General features: G+C 39.0%; 1 protein-coding gene across 2 annotated transcripts in view; it reads left to right on the plus strand.

Moving 5' to 3' along the window:
* Nucleotides 1–13,848, plus strand: part of LOC144037313 (adenylate cyclase type 2-like) — a 42,262-nt gene extending 28,414 nt beyond the window's left edge. Inside the window, exons 16-25 of one of the 2 annotated variants that reach the window (XM_077548692.1) lie at nt 1,607–1,747; nt 3,228–3,371; nt 3,779–3,963; nt 5,472–5,556; nt 8,909–9,067; nt 9,642–9,788; nt 9,918–10,025; nt 10,469–10,583; nt 10,665–10,789; nt 12,209–13,848. In XM_077548692.1, coding sequence (XP_077404818.1) covers nt 1,607–1,747; nt 3,228–3,371; nt 3,779–3,963; nt 5,472–5,556; nt 8,909–9,067; nt 9,642–9,788; nt 9,918–10,025; nt 10,469–10,583; nt 10,665–10,789; nt 12,209–12,361 — 1,362 coding nt within the window. In that variant the 3' untranslated portion in view covers nt 12,362–13,848. Of the gene's footprint in view, nt 1–1,606; nt 1,748–3,227; nt 3,372–3,778; nt 3,964–5,471; nt 5,557–8,908; nt 9,068–9,641; nt 9,789–9,917; nt 10,026–10,468; nt 10,584–10,664; nt 10,790–12,208 lie in introns of those variants that run through there. The other variant, XM_077548693.1, reaches the window with a different exon arrangement.
* Nucleotides 13,849–18,648: the final 4,800 nt, after the last annotated feature.

An 18,648-nucleotide genomic window follows, 5' to 3' on the forward strand; every position in this document is an offset into this window, starting at 1 on the left:
CGTAAGATCTCATCAGTCCGCTCGTTCTCTCTCCCTGGAGACTATATAGTCAAATGGGTTCGCCTCCATTCCGCCAGTGATTATCAATAACCTTGATGTTTGACCTAGATGTCACTTAGAAAGGGATTGTTTTAATGGCTTTTCGAAGATCATCAATTCAGCTCGCCTTTCTCAATAAAAGCTTAAAAAAGTGTGCACGGGAATACGCAATGAGGTTGTCATAGAAATTGGAAATCTTTTGTCTCTTGTTAAAGAGGGATTTGATTTAAAAAATAAAATAAAAAATAAAAAAAATAAGTCCTTACAGTAGGGACACAAATGGAGGAAGATTACCACAGAAAAAAAAAACTGACAATAGTCAAGTCATTTGTTTTCTTGTTTTTTTCTTCTGGGTTGGTATTGAGAACAGAACAGCATTTAAAAGCAATTTCTTTCTATATGGAGAAATGTCAGCCATGTTAAATAACAAGGTATTATGCACCTGAATTACTTCCTGGAGTGCCTGCTCGCCCATTAAGTGGGAAATTACGCAACCAACTGAATCTCTTCTATTCCTGAAAATGTGTCTGTCAACGAGCTGTTCAGAATTCCACTAGACTGTGACAAAATAGGGCAGCACGGTGCGCTAGTGGGGAGCACATCTCCCTGACATTTCTGAGGTTCAGGGTTCGAATCCCCGCTGCGGATTCCGAATCCCCGCTGCGGATTTCGAAAAAGTGCATGTTAGGTTCATTGGCGACTCGACTTGTTTTTTTCAATATGTGCCTTTTAACACATTCACTGCCATTGACGGCTATAGACGTCAAAAATTAATTTATACTATTTATACTATTTCTATTTTTGGTTTACTAACAAGAGTATGAAAACCTAGAAAAAAATATTGTAGATTTAGAACAGATATAAAGTTTGTGATTAAGTCATGTGGTTAATTACAATTAAAAAATGTAATTGCCTGACGGGCCAAATTAAAAAATAATAATAAAAAATAAGGGACGTTTAATCATAATTAATCGCATGATAATTTTATATGTTATAAATGTACAATAAAAAAAATCTAGGTTTTCTTTAAAAAATTAAATGAAATGATTTTTATTCTTTTTAACTAATAGAAATAGTTCACATGAATTTTTGACGTCTATAGTCGTCAATGGCAGTGAATGAGTTAAAATGAGCTACTTTCAACAACAAAAAAATAGGGTGTAAAGAGTCAAATTCTTGGTGCTGGGTATTTTTGACAAAAACATGTTACAGGTACAGTATGTTAAGACACCATCAGGGGGAAACCCACATTTCCAAACATGGCCAATTTCACTAATTAAAAAAATAATAATCTGATTAAAGTCTTATCAGACCACTTTCCCCAAACTCAGTGGGATCCGTGCATCATTTTGCCTCCTCAAGATCTGGATTTTTATTTTTTTTTTTTTAAGTGATAACGAATGAGAACAAATAGGTTAGATACATTTTATATTGTATTGTATTGTATTGTATTTTATACTGTTATATTGAAAACCTTTGACAAAGAGTTCTTCACAATTCATTTAAAAGTTACCCACTAAAATGTTTTCACGTCTCCATTTCATTATATATTTTTTTTGCGCTCCAGCAAGGAAGGAAGGGATCGGTGTGCTCTTTCCCCTGGTTGAACACTTCCTCCCACATCATCGTCACCAACAATCCTTGGCTGCGATTGGTCCTCACCATGACGACCACCGCTCTTATTCTCGTGATGGCCGTCTTCAACATGGTGAGAGGCGGACGTCGTACGCAGGGGAACTTGTCCGCGATGTTCGTGATCACATTCCCCTTTAAATTGCCGTTGCCAGTTAGCGTGCCAGCGGGATCATGCGTGACCGCCGCGAGTGATTCGTCTTCAATCACGTGTCACGTTTAACACTTTAAAGGGTGTAGATTTGCATTAGGCTTGATGTGTTGTGTTCATTTTTGTTTTTCTGCGTGACCATGACAGAAAATCAGAACTCACAAGATACACAAGTTAGATGATGTGGCCGTTTTAAGTGGGCTTACATTTAACTCATTCACTGCCATTGACGGCTATTGACGTCAAAAATTCATTTGAACTATTTCTATTAGTTTAACAATTTTTTCCCACTTTTGTTAACAAGAATATGAAATGGAATTTTTTTTTTTTTTTTGTGTGTTTTTTTTTTTTTTTAATTAGGGGCGTCAGGCAATTAAAATTTTCAATTGTAATTAATCACATGACTTCAATAATTAACTCACGATTAATCACAAATTTTATATCGGTTCTAAATGTACTATAATTTTTTTTCTGGCTTTTCATACTCTTGTTGAGTATGAAAACAGACTTTTTTTAAATCTTTTTTTTTTAATTAGGGGCGTCAGGCAATTAAAATTTTCAATTGTAATTAATCACATGACTTCAATAATTAACTCACGATTAATCACAAATTTTATATCGGTTCTAAATGTACTATAATTTTTTTTCTGGCTTTTCATACTCTTGTTGAGTATGAAAACAGACTTTTTTTAAATCTTTTTTTTTTAATTAGGGGCGTCAGGCAATTAAAATTTTCAATTGTAATTAATCACATGACTTCAATAATTAACTCACGATTAATCACAAATTTTATATCGGTTCTAAATGTACTATAATTTTTTTTCTGGCTTTTCATACTCTTGTTGAGTATGAAAACATAGACTTTTTTTAAATCTTTTTTTTTTAATTAGGGGCATCAGGCGATTAAAATTTTCAGTTGTAATTAATCACATGACTTCAATAATTGACTCACGATTAATCACAAATTTTATATCGGTTCTAAATGTACTATAATTTTTTTTCTAGGTTTTCATACTCTTGTTGAGTATGGAAACATAGACTTTTTTTTTTTTAATCTTTTTTTTATAAGGGGCGTCAGGCGATTAAAATTTTCAATTGTAATTAATCACATGACTTCAATAATTAACTCACGATTAATCACAATTTTTTTATCGGTTCTAAATGTATTCTAATTTTTTTTCTAGGTTTTCATACTCTTAACAAAAGTCGAAAAAAGTTTTAAACTAATTTGAGTTAAAAAAAATAAAATAATTCACGTGTATATCCGTCAATGGCAGTGAATGAGTTAATAATTCAGTGGAGGTTTTTTGTTGTTTTTTTTACATTTAATTTGTTCTGCATTGTTGATGCTATATATGGAGTCATGGTCTGCGCCTGTTTTCACTATTCCTGCAATTGCCTGTAGTTCTTTGTGGAGGATCCTGGTAGATCAATGCAGGACGTCTCGACAGCGGCTTCCCCTGAAGCCATGGCGACCGCTCCCCCTGCGAATCTAACAAATGGCACCTTCCAGGCTCAATCAGCAGGAGAAAGCCGCTTTTATCTACCAGTAAGTTTTCCCGGAAAGACAACAAAAAAGTTCCCCGCTTGCAGCAGTCGTGATCATGTCGGCGTGTTGAGATTCTCAACAAGCGAGAAAAGAAAGACCCCGGAGATTGGAGGCCCCCCCTGTATGTCTCACATGCAAGGGGAATTCATCGAGATCAAAAGCTTTCCTTTGTGTGGCTGATTAATTCATAACGTGCGCTGAAGAGCCCCATCGCAAGTTGGACGTTATGTTTATTTACTGCATTCTTGAATGTCACGTAAAGTAGGATTCCTGCATTTGAATGTCAACAGGGATGAAATCCACAGAGGATCAAATTGTCGATCGAGAGTGATTTTGTTAAATTAACTGTCAGTCAAAATTACACAAGGGGCTGAATACACAATATGCCCCTCCCCCTCACTCCGCAGTACTTCATCTACTGCTGTATTCTGGGCTTGGTGTCGTGTTCGGTATTCCTGAGGGTCAACTACGAGCTGAAGATGGTGGTGATGCTGGTCGCCTTGGTGATCTACAACATCATCATCCTCCAGACGCACGCCTCGCTGCTGGACGGATTCAGCCAAGCTCTCTATTCCACCGAGACGCTGGACAGGTACCAGAGGCGCTCTCTTTCCAGGCTGGGGAGGTGGAGGTAGGGGGTGGGGGATTCACTTTTGATTGACAGCTGGAATTGTCACCGCTGAGACGGATAATGGATGTGCTTCCTCATGGGAGTTTACACTGCGGATGTGTAAGGGGAAAGACATCTGAATAAAAAGCGGGGATTCACATGCCAGTTTTGCACATTTGCCATTCTCTCCAATTTGCACATTTTTCTCAGGGAACCTGTTTTCCTAAAGCTACTCGAACAAACTTTATCTGGGGTTAATCGGAGGAACTTTAAAGGGCGGAAGTTGTGTGCAGGTTCTTATCTAACATGAAATTATAAGTGGGTGTTAACACTTATGCAACCCCATTATCCAGGTTGATTATTTTTACTTTTTTTTTTCATTGAGTTGTATAGATATCGGCCATAAACGTGAATCACGGATTTTTAATACTTTGTCCTTAACGCCCCAAAATGTGCATTTTTCTTAATTATTTTTTTTATGCAAAAGCATACAGAAGGCTTTGATGCAGCTTTAGACATGAAGAGGTGGCTTAAAGCAATGGTAGTTATTACCAAAAATAAAATAAGAAACGGCCAGCTGGTGGCAGTAGAGTATAAGAGATCAATCACTTTTTGTGTGCAGGCCCTTATCTAACATGAAATTATAAGTGGGTGTTAACACTTATGCAACCCCATTATCCAGGTTGATTATTTTTACTTCTTTTTTTTTCATTGAGTTGTATAGATATCGGCCATAAACGTGAATCACGGATTTTTAATACTTTGTCCTTAACGCCCCAAAATGTGCATTTTTCTTAATTATTTTTTTTATGCAAAAGCATACAGAAGGCTTTGATGCAGCTTTAGACATGAAGAGGTGGCTTAAAGCAATGGTAGTTATTACCAAAAATAAAATAAGAAACGGCCAGCTGGTGGCAGTAGAGTATAAGAGATCAATCACTTTTTGTGTGCAGGCCCTTATCTAACATGAAATTATAAGTGGGTGTTAACACTTATGCAACCTCATTATCCAGGTTGATTATTTTTACTTTTTTTTTTTTTCATTGAAATGTACAGATATCGGCCAAAAACGTGAATCACGGATTTTTAATACTTTGTCCTTAACGCCCCAAAATGTACATGTTTTTTTATTATTATGTTTTATGCAAAAGTATACAGAAGGCTTTTGAAGAGGTGGCTTAAAGCAATGGTAGTTATTACCAAAAATAAAATAAAAAACGGCCAGCTGGTGGCAAGAGAATAAGAGATCAACCACTTTTTTGACAGTGTTTTCACCAGGAATGTTAGAATTGATTAAACTTAGTTATATTGTAATGCTAATTGCTGCAAAACGGAAACAGATACAAATGAGAGACTCCAATATTTCTTTTGGTCGGTTCCATGATTTTATAGCAACGGAACACGATATTATGCGGGCTTTGCAAAATCCAGTAAAACAGCCGTAGATTTGATATTGATGTTTTGCTTTTCTTGTGGTTCTTCCTGACCAGACCAGGAATCCTGAAGGACCTAAAGACCATGGGCTCTGTGTCCCTCTTCATCTTCTTCATCACACTGCTGGTGTTGGCCAGACAGGTCGGTGATTGTTCTAAATATTGGTACTGAGCGTGTTTGACATTATTTTTGGACCAAAGTGGAGCACAAACATGATTTGACAGGATGAAGTGTCAGGACTGGATTCAAAAGTAAAAATGTACATTATTTCAGCATTCAGCATCGCTTGAACTACAATTCATTTAAAAAAAAAAAAAAAATCTCCAGAATGCTATTGTAGCTTTGAAACCGCTTGAGTTGACCCGCTTTCCTCTCATCTCCCTCCACGTCACCAAAGCGAGCGAGACATAAAAAGCTCGGCTGACACACTTTTTCATTGGCTTGTTTTATCTTTATTTTGGCAAAGCTATTCGTCAACGCTGACCCCCACAGCAGATGTTCTAGATGGGGCGCGGGGGGAGGGGGGGGGGCACCCTCCAGAGTAACAAGAAGGCACACACCTTCCCCAGAGAGCCACAGTTGGTCCAGACAGCTCAGCATGTCCTCATTTTGTGTGCCTGTCAACAGATGGGAGGAGAACATTCTGTCTTGGAAACAAAATGTGTAGTGTGACTATCCTATAATTAGGTTTGTCCTACCTGCATGCTGTTTGAGGTTGAACCGTCCACCAACTGCAAAAACAATACAAGATCGTGAGAGTGTGATAGCACAACATTGGAGTAGAAACCGGCAAAGGTACACAGAACTGCTTGTAAACCTTTTTAAATTGGATTTGATCACTTAGCTTATTTTCCCACATATTGTTCAGCAGATTTTATTTTCTTCCTTTTCGTTGGCTTATTCAGCATGAGCTCGTTCACTGCCATTGACGGCTATAAACGTCAAAAATTCATTTGAACTATTTCTATTAGTTTAGCTTTTTTTCCCCACTTTTGCTAACAAGAGTATTAAAAAACCTAGATTTTTTTTTTTTATGTAAATTTAGAACAGATTAATCGTTAGTTAACAAGAGAAGTCATGTGATTAATTACAATTAAAAAATGTAATCGCCTGGCGGGCCTAATTAACAAAATAAATAAATAAATAAATAAGGGGCGTTTAATCGTAATTAATCGCATGATAATTTTATATCTGTTATAAATGTACAATTAAAAAATCAAGGTTTTCATAATTTTTTTTTATGAATTTTAAAAAAATTTTAATTAATAGAAATAGTTTAGAAATAGTTAGAATTGTTGACGTCTATAGTCGTCAATGGCAGTGAATGAGTTAAAATGATCTACTTGAAAAAAACATTTTAATGTAATAAACATATATTTTTTTATAATTTAATATTTTCATTTAATTGCAATCAAAAAAAAACTAATCGCCTGACGAGATGATTATTAAAAATTAGGGGTGTCTGGCGATTTAAAATTTGTCATCATAATTAATTGACTTCACTAGTTAACTCACGATTAAGCACAAATGTTATATCTGTTCTAAATGTACAATAAAAAAAATCTAGGTTTTCATACTCTTGTTAACAAAAGTAGAAAAAAAAAAGTTAAACTATTAGAAATAGTTAAAATGTTTTTTTTGACGTTTATAACCGTCAATGGCAGTGAATGAGTTAAGCAGATGAGCACAAACCTGAATACAAAATAAACTCCTGTCTGCTGTCTGGCACTTGAACACCGTCCACGTAATTGTGGATGTTATGCAAAAAAAAAAATCAATATGTCGTCGGCAAGCCATGCATAAACTAATCCTGGATATTGTGGCATCCATTTTAATCACCAACTTTTGCGATCATTTGCATAGCAAAATTCCAGCGTCAGCTCAAATGAGCCCTTTTCAATCCATTTAAAGCAAAGCTTGTTTACAACCACGTTAGCTGTTTTGCAAACTGCATCTAAAATGAGCCGGTTTTTTTCTACTGGCCCACTTCTTTTTTTTTCTCCCCTCGGACCAGACACATGCTGTATGTTGATATAGATAGGACTCAGCGTTTAAACTTTTCCTGTCTGCTAAATTGGCGGTCTACACGAATCACAAGGGGAGGGGGGTTGGGGGGTTTGGGGGGTGGGGGCTGCACTGCTCACATACATCATGTGGACCGCTAATAACGCTCAAACACTCTGCGGGGGCCGGCCAGCAGGTAGCCTGGAGCTCCCGGATGTGTGAGCATAACGGCTGTGGGAGTCGGGGACCCCCCCCCCCCCCCACCCCACCCTCACCCCCACCCCCCATCTCCAACACATACACACACACTCCGGGGAGGGTTTGACCTGGATAGGTGACGCTTGCACTAGACGGAAAATGTTGACAAAAAGTCCCTCAAGCGTGTGACGGATGAGAAAATGCAAAATAGTCCCGTTTGCTGTTTTGTGAGAAATGAGAGCAGAGCTTTCCTCATTTCTTACTGAGATGTTCGTTTATTGAAGACACTAAATTGGGTCTTTCGTTCTAAAGCCGACTGAGAAAAGCAAACCCATCCATCCATTTTCTGGAGACCCTGTCCTCACATATTAAAATAAATTCAAGAAATGAATGTATTATTATTCCACAGAGAGCTTCACATTTTACACCACTTGCTTCTTATTATTAGTCGATTTTTGCACAAAACCCTCTACTGGAACATCTGAATTTTATTTAGAGTTGATCAGAGCCGGTTAAAATGATGGCAAGTGTGTGCAGACTCCCATTTAACAGATTGATTGTGATTCGTGAATTTCGACAACAACCGTATCCCCACTTACAAGAGGGTGTGTTCACTTGTGCAACCACATGATCTCTTTTTCTTCTTTTTTTAATGAGTTGTACAGATTATACTGTAGTTCACATCAATGTTTTTAAATGGTTTATCTCGTATCCATTTTTTATTTTTTTTTACTTGGCAGCTGAACAGGGGTGTGTAGACTTCTTATATCCACTGTCGACAAACAGCCATTCACACTCACTTTTATTATTGTTATAATTATTATTATTATTATCAGGGATGTTTGGTAGCACATTTTTCCACACTGATACTGGTGATACATTTTAAATTAAATTATTATTATTTTTTTTTTTAATAAGCAATTTTCCTTAAAATTGCATTGAATTAATGGCAATTTTCTATTCTTCTCATTTCTAGTTCCTGATTGTAAAACGGCCACAACACCTTGTATCGTTACACGCTCATCCCTAATTGATTATTTATTTATTATTATTATTATTATATTAATATGATTTATAACTACCGGTAACAATAATTTTATTATATGAATAATCGGCAAAGAAGAATCAAACCAAGAACCTCAGATTTATGAAGCATTAGTCATCCAAAAAAAAAAAAAAAAAACGGCAGGAGGGTCAATTGATGGACTTTTGTTGTGCTATGCCGATCCGCGGCCGAGTGCTGTCTGGGAATGACGCAGGTGTCTCTTTACTCTGTGTCCTCCTGTAACAGAATGAATATTACTGTAGGTTGGACTTCCTGTGGAGGGACAAGTTCAAGCGGGAGTGCGAGGAGATCGAAACGATGGAGAATCTCAACCGAGTGCTGCTGGAGAACGTCCTGCCCGCCCACGTGGCCGAGCACTTCCTGGGACGCAACTGGAAGAATGAGGTCAGCCGGAGGAGTACCGCCTTGGAAAAATACTTCCCTATTTAATTACATAGCACCATAATGACCTAATTTAAAGTATTGTAATTTAGTAAGAAATGCTGTTTAAAAATGTACTGCTCATAAAAAGTTGACTAAGAAATTGTATCATTTTTCAAATCAGTTAAAGATCAAATGCTAATGCTAATGTAGTCCATGTTTGAATTATTTATTTCACTCAGTGATTCTTTTGCCTTCCACTAGAGGGAGCCTGCGTACTCGTGCCACGACAGTGTTCCCCCGCTGTATCAGGGTTCATCTTTCACTCCCTCACTCGTTTGTGACTTTTTAAGTGATTATTTTTATTTTTTTTATAAATTAGTATACAATGAACACGCGTATTAACAGTTCCTAACCATGGATGTTTTTGGGTCATCATCATGACTTGAGTAGCTTCATATTACTTTTCCACCACCTTGTGGCAATATCGGCAATTACAAGCTTTTTTTTTTTTGAGGAGGGGCATCAATTACCAGCAGATTTTCATTCAAGCAACTCTGTTTCAAAGGTGCACTTAAGTTGAAATGTTTTATTTCAGGACCTTTACCATCAGTCGTACGACTCCGTGTGCGTGATGTTCGCCTCCATCCCGGATTTCAAGGAGTTTTACACCGAGTCGGACGTCAACAAGGAAGGACTCGAATGCCTCCGTCTCCTCAATGAGATCATAGCAGATTTTGACGAGGTAACCTGTTTTCCCGCTTTCCCCGTGTTAAACAATAGCTTCTTGTCGTGGTACGAGTGCCAGGAGAAACCACTTCCTGTTTGTGATCACGTCATGTGACACACTTTATTTCCGCTCCCGTGTCCTCAGCTGCTTTCCAAGCCAAAGTTCAGTGGCGTGGAGAAGATTAAGACCATCGGGAGTACATACATGGCGGCCACCGGACTCAACTTGACGCCGGGACCCGAGTGCGCACAGGCACGCTTTTAATTGTTTAATTATATTTTTTGTTTGTTTTCATTTTGGGGATTTTTTTTTTCCTTTTTTTAAATCAACTTCCATCCACATGACTTTTGATTTGTGTCATATTTGATGCATCCGGTCACAACGCTCTAAATCAAAAATATCATAATAAACAGATATAAATTAAATATTAATATATTAGTATTTCCAAAAATCAAAAAAAACTTTTCTCACTATTAATAAGTATCTCCTTTCTCAGTTGGGGCGATCTTGCAAGGTCGCTGGAAAAGCCATCAGCTGGGTGATACCGCCCTCTAATGGATTATTCGTGCACTGCATGTCAGTGGGGTTTTTTTCCGGGGGGGGGGGGTTATACTCATGTAATAGAGGGCTCAAAATGTCTTGTATTTAATATGATACGTTTGGCTTAATCGGGTTATTTGACTTTTCTGCGGCAGGAACATGACCGACAGTACATGCACATCGGCAGCATGGTGGAGTTTGCGTTCGCTCTGGTCGGGAAGCTCGACGTCATCAACAAACATTCCTTCAATGACTTCCGGCTCAGAATCGGTCGGTGAGAGCAGACCGTGCGCGCACGATTGGTTTCTTGTGGATAGCCTGTTGATGTGTGTGTGCTTTTCGTGTGTCCAGGGATAAATCACGGGCCGGTCATTGCGGGGGTCATCGGGGCACAGAAGCCGCAGTACGACATCTGGGGGAACAGCGTCAATGTGGCCAGTAGGATGGAGACCACGGGGGTTCTGGGAAAAATCCAGGTGGAAGCCTCTCTTGGGGGGGAAATTCGATTTTTTTTTTTAAATAATTATTATTATTTTTTTTTTTTTTTTGCATTATTTACAATCCAACTAGTGGCTGAACTGTGTATATACCGGTACTAGTATGCTCTTTGTCCTCTCTAGTAAGACCAGTAGAATGTCTTTATTTCTTGATTTTTTTTTTCACTACTTCCTTCCACTATTGTATGACATTTCTGCATATTAGTAGAAGTACAATGATTACATGTCACTAGTGAGGCCTCACTAGTGAAATGTAGTCATTCTACGAGTGCACGTCATGGTCATAGTCGCTCTACTAGTACGCAGACATGCCCAAGTAGTGGGGGAATAAATATTACAAGTAAGAAAGCTGTTCGACTAGTATACAAAAATGTTATACAGAGGTGGAAAAAACATCTCGAGTACACCTTTTTACTAGTACACCCTCCTCATTTTACTAGTGCACGGAAATGTTATACAGTGGTGGAAGGCAGTAGTGGAATAACATCACTAGTAAGACGGTCATTCTACTAGTTTGAATGTTGTGGGGAGAAAAAGTCACTAGACATAGTTGTTCTACTAGTGCACCTTCACCATTTTACTAGTGCACAGAAATGGCATACAGTCGTGGAACTTAGTGGGGAAAAAATCCCTAGTAAGACATTCTACTAGTTTGTTGAAATGCCACAGTTGTGTGTGGGGGAGTCACAAGACATAGTGATTCTACTAGTGCGTCTTCATCGTTTTACTAGTGCACAGAAATGTAATACAGCCATGGAAGGCAGTAGCGGAAAAACATCACTAGTAGAATGACAGTCATTATTCTAGTTTGTAGAAATGTCAAAGCTGTGGGGAAAAATAGTCACAATGTACATAGTCGTTCTACTAGTGTGCCTTCTCATCGTTTTACTAGTGGAAAGATGTCTTTTTACTTGTGCACAGAAATGCCATACAGTAGGGGAGGAAAAACGTCACTATTAAGGCAGCCATTCTCCTAGTGTACAGAAATGAAATACAGAAGTAAAAAAAAAAAGTCACTAGTAAGATGGTCTTTACTAGTGCACAGAAATTTCATGCGTTAGTGGAAAACATCACTAGTTAGACAGTAATTCTACTAGTGTGTATAAAAAAAAATTGGGGGGGAGGGAGTCACAAGTAAGACATACTCGTTTTACTAGTGTGCCTTTGTCATTTTACTAGTGAAAAAATTATCACTAGTAAGATGGTCTTTTTACTACAGCACTCATTCTACAAGTGCTCCCCAGTCACTACAGTTTTATATTATTTTACTGGTGAGGACAAAGAGCGCACTAGTAGTATATCAAACAAATGCTCAAATGTTTTTCCATAGAAGTACATTTTTACTATTGTTTATTTTATTTTATTTTTTTATTTATTTGTTGTTGGTTGTGGGTGCAGGTGACGGAGGAGACGAGCGAGATCTTATCCACGCTCGGCTACATGTGCTCGTGTCGCGGCATCATCAACGTGAAGGGCAAAGGGGAACTGAAGACCTACTTTGTCCACACTGAGATGACCCGATCCCTGTCGCAAGGCAACGTCATGCCTTGAGTGCTGCTTGGGTAAAAAAAAAATCAAAAATATAATAAAAAAAATTGACTCAACACACAAAGTGGCATTAGCGACCATTGGTCATGCTCTGGATGTTCAAGTCATTAGCGGAGGCCCCGGCGTCACATCGGACAACAAATTGTATAGATGGCGCTATTGACGATGTTGGTGGACGCCCCCCCCCCCCCACCCCACCCCTACACCCCCCCTTCCCCCCGTTGAGTGCGGAGTGTTTACTAGTGTATATCGCTGCCGCTCTCAAGGAGCGCATGCAGTCATCCGTTTATACCGAAGTAGTGTGGAGCTAATTAGCCATGGCGGCGTTGCGAGCGCCGCGCTTCGGAGCCTTATGCCTCAGCAAAGGCGGTTCTATAAATAGTATGCACTCTATGGACAAAAGCAGACACGCCAATTAATTTTGGAGACGTTCTGAATGGAAGACACACAGCCTTGAGTCGGACTTGCTGTAAATCGACAATTTTAGTTTGGACTTGTGAAATTGTGTGGCAGCGCAAAATGAACACATTTTGGATAGCGGCAGCCATTTTGTGGGAATATTAATCACATTAGCACATTTCACTTTCCCACCCACATTTCGAGGAAAAAAATAAAAATCTCCTCACACTGCCATGAAACATCACAATTTTGCCACTTGAGACCGAAAAAAAATCACTTCACAACCCCCAATCAAGTCTCCACAGGGAATGTAGTGCTGTCAATGCTTAAGCTAGCATTAGCAATCCGCCGTTAGCCACGACTGCTACGTCACTAGCAGGACTTGTTCAGACGAGAGTATTAATTAATTAATTAACGGGAACAGAATTGTTGCTAATTCTACATCACTTCTGAATCCTTCAGCTGCCAGATGTGCCGTCACTCTGCTTCTGTTTGCTAGTTTGGTTAGCAAAGGAGAGATGGACTTTTTTTTTTTATATATATATCTATATTCCAGAATTGGATATCCCATAATATATTTATATTTTTTAAACCACGCCTTCTGTCTCTAGTCCATAGGCAATGTGGTTTCTTAAAATAATAATAATAATAAAATTCCGCTTAATCTTGATTCATCTTCTTTACCATTTTATTTTATACTATCAAGGCATTAGTGTTGAACATTCCTACGATCCAAAATCTCGTAGAAAGTCTTGCCAGGAGAGTAAAAGACTTTCTTCCATTTCACTTCCTGTCATACTTTTGTCCATGCGATGTATATTTAAACCAAGTCTGCTCTGTGAGCCAGTTTGCTCACTGTTGGATGTTAGACTAGTCTATTGTCACAATGTCGACAAATTCCCACAATGACAGGTAGATTGAATGTGAATTAGTCTTAGTCTACTGTTTAACCGAGTCGCAGGTTCCAGAAGAAACGTAGATTGTTGCTTTTTCTAAATCGCCACTGGAAGCAAACCAGCCGCACTGTGTGTTTAAATGTCCCTATTCTGACACACCCTTTTGTTATTCATTAAATATTTGTATATAATGTACCATGCCTTGTAATTGTCGCTTTGTGTTTTCCTTCATTGCGACAGCGCTTCATCACCAGGTTGTCAAATTAAACAATTACCCAATTAGTGGCACATGCAAAAATACAATTGGCTCCAAATTGAATATTTTGAGCATGTGCCTGAGCTTCTGTGTAGTCCTTGCCAGACTTCAAGTTGGACTTGAAAGTGGCTCTGCATCTTCACCCAGCCTAGCTCTCAGGTCATGGGCAAAGACATTCATTGTAGGAGTGGGATTTTTTATTTATTTATATATATATATATAATATAATGGCATGGCCACAGACACATTTTCAAAAATGTTATAAATATTTATAATATGAGAGCTCCGTTGATTCTAAATATTTTTTTTATTTGAGATGCTATAACAGGCCTGAGTGAAAACCACAGTAGTTACAGCCGTGCGCGCCATTGTTTGTGTTGCACTGCCGAACACGCTGTGCCTGTGTGCCTCACCGTGACTTGATTCACGAGTGGCTTTATTTTCCAGGAAAAGAAATAACGCAGTGTGGCGTCATCCTGCATGTTGTTGACACGAACCCCCCCCCCCCCCCCCCCAAAAAAAAGAAGCTCTTAATAGTGCGTAAATGTGAAGCGATTTTCTGTGTTTGTGTTGTGTGCGACCTAGAAACTCACTGTGAGCTACTTTTCTTGACATGAATAATTACTCTGATTGGATTAATTGCCTTCTTAAGGAGGCACGTTATAAAACTAAAGGGAAACAGATTCATGCGCCACATACACACGGTGTATGAAGTGAGGCTTCCACGTTCGCCATTGTAGTGACGTCACGTTGTAGTCCGTCGATGAAGTCGGGGTCCTTTTTTTTTTCGACTTCGCAAGTGGATTTTCTCACTTCAAGGGGGCGTTCCCGTACACACTTCCTGGTTTGAAGTCGGAAAAGTCCCGACTTCCGACCATCCTCGAATGCAGCGTCAGGTTTGGGTTTGGATTTAAGACTCTTTAATAAATCAGAAAAGAAATAACGCAGTGTGGCGTCATCCTGCATGTTGTTGACACGAATCCCCCCCCCCCCCCTCAAAAAAAAGAAGCTGTTAATAGTGCGTAAATGTGAATCGATTTTCTGTGTTTGTGTTGTGTGCGACCTAGAAACTCACTGTGAGCTACTTTTCTTGACATGAATAATTACTCTGATTGGATTAATTGCCTTCATAAGGAGGCACGTTATAAAACTAAAGAGAAACAGATTCATGCGCCACATACACACGGTGTATGAAGTGAGGCTTCCACGTTCGCCATTGTAGAGTGACGTCACATTGTAGTCCGTCGATGAAGTCGGGGTCTTTTTTTTTTTCGACTTCGCAAGTGGATTTTCTCAGTTCAAGGGGGCGTTCCCGTACACACTTCCTGATTTGATGTCGGAAAAGTCCGACTTCCGACCATCCTCGAATGCAGCGTCAGGTTTGGGTTTGGATTTAAGACTCTTTAATAAATCAGATAATTGAGGACAAGCTCAATAGAAAACGGATGGATGAATCTTATTTTATTTTTTACAATAGATCCGTGAGGAAGCTGTTGATCGCAAACGGCACACAAGACTGAAATTAAAAAGCAGCATAAAGTGTCTTGAGTGTCATGTTCAAACGCTTTGCCCCTTGGAGGCCTTTCTGACTTCTCTTGTGCAGCTCTTGACTGCGGAATCATTTGAGAGCACTAGACAGCGTGTGCCTGCCGGGAAGCGCTGTGAGGAAAATGTGCTGCAGTAATGGGCGACACGGAAGTCCAATTGCTTCGGCTCGGGGATATAAATAACTTCGCAGTCCGTCACTGACTTAAAAACAGCGCTCGCATCCCCACCTCGGTCTCGGCAAATTGAGTCCAATGGGGGGGGAAGAAGGACCCAGTAGAATAAAACGTTGAAATAAATTGAGAGCATCGCTGGCACAGAAAGAAGAGAGCTCAATCTAATGACGAAATGAGAGTCAACACACAAATCCGCCATCCATTTTCAGAACACGATCAGTCTTTTATGCTGGAATGTGTCTCGAAAAATGGTTTGAGGTGTACTACTTTCTATTTCTCAAAACAAAACAAAAAAAGCAGACGTGTGATATAAATGGCCAAGTTGGAGTGAATACTAATTAATTTGATTATTGATAAGCCCTCTCAGCAGCAGCCATTTTGCCACTTGCTGTCGACTGAAAATGACATCACAGTTGCTTAGGACTCAAGTAACGACCAATCACAGCACAGCTTCATAAAAGAGTTTAACCATGATTGGTCCTGAGATGCAATTTTCAGTCACCAGCAAGTCGCAAAATGGCTGCACCTGCAAACATGTGGATTTTGCTGTTTAATACGTAATATACAGTGTTTAGTCTAGTGGGGCTGCATAGAACATAATTAAGAACATTTCTATCAGTCACGCGCAGTGACCTAGCAACATTCCCCAGGGGCCCCAAGCAAGAAGGGATTGGGGCCCCCGGCGGCCATTCCTAGCATACATAGTGCATCATTTTAAAATTGCACATCTGTATTTTCAATAAACGATCACCATTAAGTGAGCGAGATAACAGGAAAATAAAATTACTAATCGCATGGCTTAAAAAAAAAAAGCCTTGAAACTATAAATGTTTTTAAAAATAAAAGCTTTACTATAAATGGTTGTTTTAACTTTTAACTCACCTTACTATGCACGGCCATTTTCTATACATTGTCATTTATTTAAAAATAAATAAATAAAAGCCTTACCATACATAGTCATTTTTTTAGACAGTATTTTTGAATAAATGCCTGACTACACGGTCATGTTTTAAAAAAATGCCTTACCGTGCCCATGGTCATTAATTAATTAATTTTTTAAAAACCTTACTATACATGGTCGTTAAAAAAATATATACATTTTGCACCGACGTCACGTGATCACGTGACTGCTTTATGACGGACGGACGGACGGAAATGACTGTTAAATGGAAGCAGACGTGACCCGGAACGACTTTGTGACTTAGCGGCTGTTATTTGACTAATTAAAATGTATTTATTGCCCTTTGAGCCATGGAATATACTACTTCAACCGAAGTTCGCCTGTCAGTCAAAGTGTCTTATTTAGTCGGGACTCATAAATCGCGATATTTACTTAATTTGGAGATCGCTAGTTTGAAAAAAACAAGTCTTACTATATATTAGTGTTGTTCCCATACCGATGTCATCTTAACTTCTTTTTTTTTCCTTCAAGTGTTTCGTGTTCACCTTATGCACTTTTTCTGATCTCGGTTTTGTGCAAACAAAAAATATTTAATCTATCCAGATGTGATGTAGTTTGTGTTGACCAACAATTTTCCCAACGCATCTCATTCCAGCAAAATCAGGAAAACCCTGATAACGATCGAGGACCTGGATGGACAAACACTGCTCTCGGCCATTGGGTTCAAAAGTTGTGGGAAAATAAATCATCCACATAGAAATGAGTGGATTTGATGTGCAGTACCACATGTCCCCAGCAAACGGCGCACTCCTTAGAAAGGTGACGCATCAGGTTAGCATATCTGGGTTTCGGCTCGTTTGAAATAGTTCAATAATGTGATAAAACAATAAGCGTGCCATTATAAGACGCGCATCATTAAAGGAGAGGAAATAATAGTTCGACAAAAAAGAAGAATCGTTGAAAATCCGTGTGGGTGGAGTCAATCAAAGTCTGGTAAAAATTCAGAGAAAAACGGAGAAGCAACTGAGACACGATGCAATACTGCCCTCCTGTGGATGAATGGGAATAGGATTGACTTGTTGGTGAGCTGTTAATTAATATATAAAACAATCGTTGGATTCGTACTTGAGTGGATTACATAGCTGACGACCAGGATGTGTATGCGTGAATTAAAAGTAATACCCATACAAAAATTATGTAATGGCTGGTGGGGAGGGGTGAAGGTTGGGGGTACCTCTGAAAAAATAACTTCTAACTTGATTTGGAAAGAAGTTCACTCATCACCTTCATTAATTTTTGATCAGAGAAACGTGATCAGCTGGCACTTGAAATAAAATATCGACTCCCGTACCGGTGGTAACGCGTTCGATTCCCGCTCTTTACCTTATTTTCTATAAATTGAGAAATAATCTCATAAAAATCGAAGGGATCTGGAATCGTACTAAGGTCTGTGGGTATGGTAACCTTTGTTACTGACCACTCGGCCAATTTCGCCGCTATGAAGCTCAAATTTATCGAGTCTGTACACTAACTTGAGTTCGGAAGAAGGCTACTCATCACCTTCATTAATTTTTCGCAGATGCAAACTGATTAGGTGGCCGTTGAAATAAAATATCGACTCCCGTACCGATGGTAACGCGTTCGATCCCGGACATCGCCCTTATTTTCAATAATTTGTGGCATAATCTCGTAAAAACTGAAGAGACACGGATTCGCACCGTGGTCTGTGGTCACTGCAACCTTTATAACTGGCCACTCGGCCACCTTCTCGGTCACAAAGTTTCGAATCGTATCGTATTTATCGAGTTCATACAATCATAAGGGAATCCGACAAATACCCAAGATAAAACGTCGAACACCTCAACCATGATAGCCGAATGGTATAAAACTTTGCCTCCAGTTCAAGTGATCTTGGGTTCGATTCTCGTTGGTGCACCCTCGAAATTAATATATCTAACGACGATTTCCAAAGTGTGAAGAAAACAAGTTTCGAACACGAGCACAAATACACCGAAGGAAATGTCTTATACCACTCGACCATCTCGGCTTTGAGAATTAAAGAATTTTTGGTTCTATTCATAGAACTAATGGGTGTGTAATTTCTCATTCTATGGCTT

Source organism: Vanacampus margaritifer, chromosome 17, assembly GCF_051991255.1.
Source record: "Vanacampus margaritifer isolate UIUO_Vmar chromosome 17, RoL_Vmar_1.0, whole genome shotgun sequence".
Lineage (NCBI taxonomy): Eukaryota > Metazoa > Chordata > Actinopteri > Syngnathiformes > Syngnathidae > Vanacampus > Vanacampus margaritifer.